General features: G+C 48.4%; 1 protein-coding gene across 1 annotated transcript; it reads right to left on the bottom strand.

Annotated features, from left to right (window-relative positions):
* Positions 1–6656: 6656 nt before the first annotated feature.
* On the bottom strand, positions 6657–8202 carry F5147DRAFT_756282 (alpha/beta hydrolase fold-domain-containing protein; the record flags this gene model as incomplete). Its single annotated transcript, XM_041440343.1, has 6 exons — positions 6657–7236; positions 7284–7372; positions 7426–7588; positions 7645–7704; positions 7751–8019; positions 8171–8202. 6 exons carry the CDS (start codon positions 8200–8202, stop codon positions 6836–6838), a joined length of 1014 nt encoding a protein of 337 aa, XP_041284146.1. The 3' UTR covers positions 6657–6835.
* Between the last annotated feature and the right edge of the window lie 82 nt (positions 8203–8284).

Below are 8284 nucleotides of genomic sequence, written 5' to 3'. Positions count from 1 at the left end.
ACAGGTGCCCAACTTCCTCAACTCCCAACCAGATGACCTCTGATCGCTGGTGAGTGAGTCTAAACGGTGTTCCTTGTAAGCGATATCGTATAGGCTTTCCTACAGGATACAACTGACGATATGCTTACCAGCAACTTTGAATATGCACAAAGATCTCTGGGATGTTCTAATTTGTCGAATAACGATGCAGCACCTCCTTGGTAGACAGGACTCACCAGTAATTATTACTGTTGCCAGATACCTCGATCTGATTCCAAGATCCCGCCTCTCTTACATGCATATTCCCCAATCTGCCGTAGTTGAAATACCGAGTGCCGACCATGTCTTCCTCCAGCTGTGAGACGGAAGTGATCACGCCACGTCAGACGCTGCAAGGTCATACCGACTGGGTAAACAGTGTTGTACATCTGCATGCCGGACGACAGATCATCACATGTTCAACGGACGGCTCACTGCGACTATGGAATCTGGATGGTTGCACACAGATAGGAGAGGACTGGCGAGACGAAGAGGATGAGGCAGGAGTGCGGTCTATGGCATTGTCTCCAAATGGCAAGACAATTGCAAGTGGATGCGATGATGGGAAAGTGAGGTTATGGGATGTCGAGACGAGGAAAGTGATTGCTAAATGGTCAGGACATATTGATGTTGTAGGTGTATTGTGCTGGAGTAGAGATGGTAAACGAGTGCTGAGTGGATGCTGGGATGGGTGGGCAAGAGTCTGGGATGTCGAGAGCGGGAAAACTGTGCTGACAATCAAAACCGGACACAAGTGGGTGCATGTGGTAACATACTCGCCTGATGCAATGAAACTCGCAACTGGTGGCCATGGAGAGGATGCAGTCAAAATTTGGGATGCCAAGACGGGCGAGCTGGTTGACAAACGAGATATCAGAATGTTTAGGAGCCTGGCATGGACATCCAATGGAAAACTTATCTCCGGTTCATATAACCGGGTTAGGATATTGGACACAGTGACTTGGCAGGTGGTCGCAAATCTGGAAGGTGACAGACTCTTGGTCAATGTCATCACCTTGTCTCAGAATGAACGATTTCTTGTATCTGCATCAATCGATAAAACAGCGCGTCTATGGAATCTCGACACAAACCTTCCAGTCGACCCACTCCTCCAGCATGAAGATGTTGTAAACTGCGCAGCCCTTTCTGCTGATGGAAAGCTGCTAGTCACTGGTTGCAAAAACGGAAACGCATATGTGTGGGACATTCAAGCCATGCTCAAAGAAGATGGCCTTGAAGACCTCCTTCAACCTCTATCTAATGTGAATTTCACGATTCTTCAGTGAACACCATGCTAATCTCCCACTTGCAGGTCCCAGCTCGAATGAACGTACATAACCTGTTTCTTGATCTTTTTAACCAAATTATGATCGTCACTCTAGAGCAATGCTACTCAGCGTCCACCTATCGAGGCCTGTCGGATACCGCCAGCCTTTTTCAATGGCGTACAAAATGGCACCCAGGTGAGTCGTCTGCTTTTGTTTGATCAGTTCTTGTTCTGACTGTATGTATTCTCAGTCCTCCGCAACACGCGGTACCCATCGTTCTCCCGCTTGCAGCACTCGGGCACCTCTTCTCAAACATTTTTTATCCCTTTTCCACCACTCTCACTCAAATGTCGATGAAACAACAGGACTCCAGCAATGCCCAAGGTGGTCCATCTTCTCTCGTGGTCCTTGTATCGTCGAAGTGGCTGCAGTAAAGGACAGAGAGGTATACATCTTTGCGTGCATTTTCCATCACCATTGTCTAATCATTTCTGTTTAGGTTATACTCACTGCTCCCCCACCGCCAGAAAAAATGGAGCAGCAAACCCAATCACACACCCAGGAATCATCCACGACACAGCCTGCTTCAGGTACTAATGCTACTACACCACATTGCAGATACCCACTACCCGTCCAATTATTGGCTCATCTCGTGCTTTTTTGTTGCTGCGCATCACCTCAACACGCTAATGGAAATGCACAACCAACATAACAGCAGCAAGGCCAACCACAAGGCCGAGTCCATGCATCATCACAGACTTGTCCTGCTGCCCCTTCGACATCTGCGACACCTACTGCTCTTGATAGTACCCACACTATCATGCCAGGTGCAGCAAGTGCATAGCCATAGTTCCAGGACAGACTCGGTTTGTTCTTCTCCCTGCATGCAGATGGCCCTTATTACTGTAGCATATGGACGATTATCTCATCTTTGTGTCTGGTTCTTTTCTAATTATCATTGTCTTACTATTCACGCCAAGGGAATGTATTTGATTACCACTGTACTGGACGGTTTCACAGGTCAGCACGATACGACAGGCATGTTACAAGGCAGGTAAATTATACTTGACATAAGTGAGTGGCCGTTCTAACCCATGCTTGCAATAAACACTCGTATGCAGTGTTTGAGGTTGATTGGACTGTTTAGAGTAAACACGCTGGTAAAAGAGCTAGCAATTATTGAAAAGAGCTTGTAGGGAGCTTCTCGTCGAAGCAGGGTGGGTGCTGCTCACACCTTGTACGTGCACGTGAACAGGAGGGGCTCCATTAAGGGTGCATGTAGGTTGAAGTCAAGGACATATCTCAAGAACAAATCACGCGTCATCAGCACATAAAAGATGTGAGATATGGGATCAACTTCTGATGGAGCTGTGCATTTGGAACCTGGATAGAGGCACTGCTCCATATTGTTACGCACTCAAATAGATCTGTTAGGCGGAGCCCTAAGAGGGGCGTCGTCCGCTAACGTTCGTGACGTAACCGGAAGGATCCGGTATAGCAAGTGAGACTGGCGATGACGAGTCGGCAGCGATCACAGTACACGCGTGTCATGTGACTTCGTAGACGGATGTCTGTGAAGTTGCTCAAGGTAAGGACTGTCTTGTCCATACGATGAGGTCGATCGAGGTAGACTTAGTCGCGATGAGCAACTAAGAAAAGATACTAGAGACTGAAGCCAAAGGGGCGTTCAGAGGGAAGTATGTTCCAGGGAAGATTGAGTAGATTCAAGTTAGAGAATCTAGTACAATGTGACCGACTACTTATACTAAGTGGAGAGGGTTAAGGGCAAGGCTACCACACAGTAGGTAAGGGTAAAGGGGAAACGAGAATGGTATAGGTGCATTGGCAACAGAGCCGGATTAGTGATGGATGGTCGAATGTGGAATGAGACCGAGAAACGTTGGAACAGACCAACGGTAAGAATACAACGTGCGGGAATCCGCAGTCAGAAGGAACAAAAAGGGAAAGCCACATTGGTGGCACAAGTCAGACCGAGTCATAGGTGCGGGACCACATTGGTGGTCGAATCAGGGGAGGAACGTGCGTGCACGTGCATAGAGGCGGACGATGCGAGGGACGGGAACGGTCCCAAGGATCCGGTCAACGGAAAGTCGGTAAAGGAGGATGAGCCGGTAGATGGTGAGGGCGAGGATGAAGGGAAAATGATAGGGGGGCCACGTGACCGATGTTACTTGTAACAGTCGCAGACGAGAGCCATCGAGATGGAACATGGGCTGGAAGAAATGCAATGAGTGAGGAGCGGGGCACCCCACCTAGCCCTTACGTATAGGAACATTCGTTCATATCTGCACAGCAATACGCTGTGAAGCGAATACAGGGAAATGCGCATGGGACAAACCTTAAAAGACGAGGTGAACGAAGTGCCTCAATTTCCTTGACTCCCAACCAGACGCCCTCTGATCGCTGGTGAGCAAGGGAAGGTCTAAACAGTGTTGCTCATAAGTGATACTGTAGGCTTTTCTGCGGGATACAGCTGACCAGATGTTTGCCATTTGGATACCCACAAAAATCTCTTGCACATTCTGATATCTCAAGTAACGACGCAGCAACTCCTCAATAGACAGTCCCGAAGTCAGAGTTTTGAGTAAGGAGTGGACCTATAAGTGGGCTGTCTTATCAGTAATCACTCGCGTACTCTGACAAGTAAGGTGACAAAAACAGGACTACTGCTGTTGCCAGATAACCCGATCTGATACCAAGATCCGGCCTCTCTCGCATACATAGTCCCCAATCTGCTGTGCTTGAGATACCGAGCGCCGCCCATGCCTTCCTTCAGCGGTAAAACACAAGCAATCACGCCACATCAGACGTTCCAAGGTCATACTAGCTGGATAACTGGTGTTGTACATCTGCATGTCGGACGACAGATCATCACATGTTCGGTAGACAGCTCACTCTGACTATGGGACCTAGAGAGCAGCACACAGATAAAAGAGGATTGGCGACTCGGAGATGATGATGACGCCGGAAAGTGGTCTATGGCATTGTCTCCAAATGGCAAGACAATTGCAAGTGGATGCAATGAAGGGAAAGTGAGCTTATGGGACGTCGAGACGAGGAAGGTTATTGCCAAATGGTCAGGACACACCACTGTCGTGTGTGCACTGTGCTGGAGTGTGGATGGTAAGCGAGTGCTGAGCGGATCCTGGGATGGGACAGCAAGAGTCTGGGATGTCAAGAGCAGCCAAACTGTCTTAACAATCAAAACCAGCCATGAATGGGTGAACGCGGTGACATACTCACCTGATGCAACGAAAATCGCAACCGATGGGGACAAAGAGAATGCAGTCAAAATTTGGGATGCTAACACGGGCAAGCTACTTGACACGCTCAAACACAACCAGCCTGTTTGGAGCTTGGCCTGGACGTCGAACGGAAAGAAACTTATCTCCGGTTCATATGACTCAATTAGGATATATGACACAGCCACTTGGCAGGAGATCGCCAATCTGGGAGGTCACGCATTCTGGGTCAAAGCCATTACCTTGTCTCAAAACGACCGCCTTTTATGTGCATCAGATTATGCGCATGAAACAGTGCGTCTATGGAATCTCGACACAAACATTCCAGTCGGACCACCCCTCCAGCACAAAAATCAAGTAAACTGCACAGCCCTTTCCAATGATGGAAAAGTTTTAGCCACTGGTTGCAAAAACGAAAACGTGTATGTGTGGGACATCCAAGCCATCCTCAAAGAAGGTGGCCTTGAAGACCTCCTCCGGCCTTCATCTGATGTAAATAAAGCTCATGGTTCTTCAATCAAAACCATACTAATATTCTCCCATTCTCAGGTTGTAGCCCAAGAGTCATTAATGGATGTACGTGATTTGTTTCTCCAATCTTCCCAATGGTTGTAACCTGTATATTCTATTTAGGCGGATGCTACGCAGGCCGTGGATGACATCGATGAACTTTTGCCAGGTTTTTTCACAGATGGTATTAATGTGCGTTATCAGTGTTTTTAATCCGCTCCTGTGCTGACCTCTTGATTTCAGTCCTCCAGAACGTACTGTAACTATCACCATTCCTCTTCCCGCCGTCCTCGCCCTCTTGCTCTTTCTTTTGGGAGCGTTAATACGCTCCTCGGTCGCCTTTCGTTGCCTTTCCGCTCTCACTCCAAGACTAATAAATCAACTGAACTCCAGCAACGCCCAAGGCGGGCTTTATTGTCTCGTGGTCCTCGTATTGTTGAAGTTTTTGCAGTGAAGGACAGAGAGGTATGTGTTTTTTGCGTGCATTTTCTATCATCTTGGTTTAACGATTTCTGTCAAGGTCATATATACTGCCCCGCCGCCGCCAGAAAAAACACAGCAGCAAACCCAATCGCACGCCCAGGGGTCATCCACGACACAGCCTGCCCCAGATGCTAATTCTACTATACCACGTCCAAGATATGCGCATTCACTACCCGTCCGGTTGTTGGCTCATTTCGTGCTTTTTCTCTGCTGCGCATCTCCTCAACATGCCGATGTTAATGCACAACCAATGCAGCAGCAGCAAGGTCAAGTCCAGCCCCAGGCGTCATCATTGCAGACCCAATCTATTGCCGCCTCGACATCTACGATACCTGCTCCCACGACTAGTCCTACCGTGCTAAGTGCAGCAAGCACGTAGCCATGGCCCCTCATTATCTTTTCTGCTGTGCAGCTCTCCACAGGCCGATGGACATTTTCACATTTACTTATAATTCTTCTGTAGTCTTATCTTTTTCTTCATATCATTTCGCAACCAACGTACATCAATTTTGTTTCCTCATGAGGCTCATGCAATGCATCGAACTCGACAATGTCAACCGTTGCGTCCTTTAGGGTCTGTGATCCTTATGTCGGACATAGCCATATTCGAGTGTGGGGCGCTTGCTCTCGGCTTTCTATCGTGAGGTGAGAGGAACATTCAAGTTCAATTAAGACGATGACTAGCACGGATGATGGTTCATTGTCCTACACAACCCATTTTCCGTCCAGATTTTCATTTCGCAACTCGATCTCATCACCTAACTAGGAGAATAGTCAACACAGCGAAGATTCGGCAAGAGAATCTCATCAAAGGCAGCATGCTTTTTCTACCCGTCATCTTCAATGAACGTTGTATACGGTAGCCTGGTGGTCATGGGTAAAATTTCTTTATTTTAACCTAATGCGCATCCGCCTCGAATCATGCCCATAGTAACATCTTATCGGTCTCCTCTGGCATGCTAACTTCGATATGCTACACCCCTTGCGTTGATGGCCTCATTATATCGCTGTTTCCAACTTTCAGTGCAGCGTTCATCCCAAAAATCTGATGCGGTGCTCTTGGCTCTTGGGTAAACCTCTGCGAGACTCTGATTCCACGCCATGCGCGATTTCTTAACTGCATAATATCTATTTCACAGACATGTACGCAGACCGGACCCTGGCAAACAAACCATCTTTCCGAAAAACAATGACAAGGCTGTCTTATAATGCAACTGCGGCCCTTGCATGTCTTCGCATTCAATGTAATCGTACACAATTCACCACTATTCTCTGTAACATCCATATCAATACCTACGCCGCTTTGAAAGCATCTCCCACAGCCTTGATGGCGTCGTCAGCCTGCTGCTTCCCAACTTTCAGCGCAGCATCCATCCCAAGAATCTGATGCGATGCTCCTGGGTAAACCTTTGCCTCTACCTTCACCCCAAGCGACTTCAACTTCTCGCCATACGCGAGTCCTTCATCCCGCAGAATATCGAGTTCACAGACGCTAACGAATGCAGGCGGGACCTTGGCAAGCAAAGCATCCGACGCGAAGATAGGCGAGTTGTCTGGTTCTGCCCAGGTCGCAGGGTCAGGAAGGTACATGTTGCGGAACCACATCATCCGCCCTTCGCACAGCCAAACAGTATTCTGGCACTCTTTCCAAGAAGGGTATCTCTCGTCGGTGACGGATGCCGTATTGTCAATCACTGCAAGCTGGTGAGGGAGACGGACATGTGCAGTGCTCTATGCTTACCAGGCACAATCAACAGCTGGAAGATGATGGGGATGGGAGGCGTGAGTTCTTGCGCCTTGAGACATGCGATTGCAGCTAAATTCCCGCCGCTGATAAAAGTTATGTTTCATCATGTATTCGTACGGGATGGGACGGTACGCACCTGGACGACCCTCCAATTGCGATTTTGTTCACGTTCGCATTGAACTCCGCCTTCCCGTTGTAATAAATGAATTTCAACGCATCGACCGTGTCCTCGACCGCTGCAGGATATGGGTTCTCAGGAGCCAAGCGATAGTCCAGGGCCACCGAAACGCAGTTGTTATCTTAAACACAATTAGTAAGCTCCAGTCCGACAACGGTCCTCACTGTCCGACCTCACCTTTGCATTGACGGGATATGAACGAGTTCAAAGTATCGATACTCCCAAGCGTCCATCCACCTTAGAATTCTCAGCTAAAATCCGCCGAACAATCATAGACCGTTACCTCCATGGATATATAACAACACCGGCCACCCTTCCTTCAGGTATGAAAGCCCGAATCTTGCAGTTCTGCAGACTGAATCTTTGACAGCCCCAACTGTCCTAATAGACGAGCCACCTGGGATGTAGGGCGCCTTCCTGATATCCGGATGCCAGGGGATCGTATGCGGGGGCACGCGGTGGGCTAGATGGATATTATGGAACGTGACGTATTCAGGGTCGAGGCGGGGAAGAATGTCAGGGTGGATAGCGGAGGGAAGGGCCGCCCTCAGGCTAGAGCATGCAAGTGCTCATGCTAGCATGATCCGAAGTAACAGAGACAATGTTAAACATACCGTGATGAGTTGGTGATAAATAGTCATACCAGTATTACCAGCAGTGAGCTCAGAAGGGTGTCAGACACAGCGTCAAACGAACCGCATACCATATCATAGAAGTTGCGCAGTCCAGTACCATTCTGGGGTATCTCCGACAAAGTGTCGTAATAAGCGGGACCCTTTTGTTTGGCCAGCTCCACAACTAAAGTGAATGAACAAAT

The sequence above is a fragment of the Suillus discolor genome, assembly GCF_016758755.1.
Source record: "Suillus discolor strain FC423 chromosome Unknown F5147scaffold_527, whole genome shotgun sequence".
Taxonomy (NCBI): Eukaryota; Fungi; Basidiomycota; class Agaricomycetes; order Boletales; family Suillaceae; genus Suillus; species Suillus discolor.
This window is presented reverse-complemented; position numbering and strand designations above follow the sequence as displayed.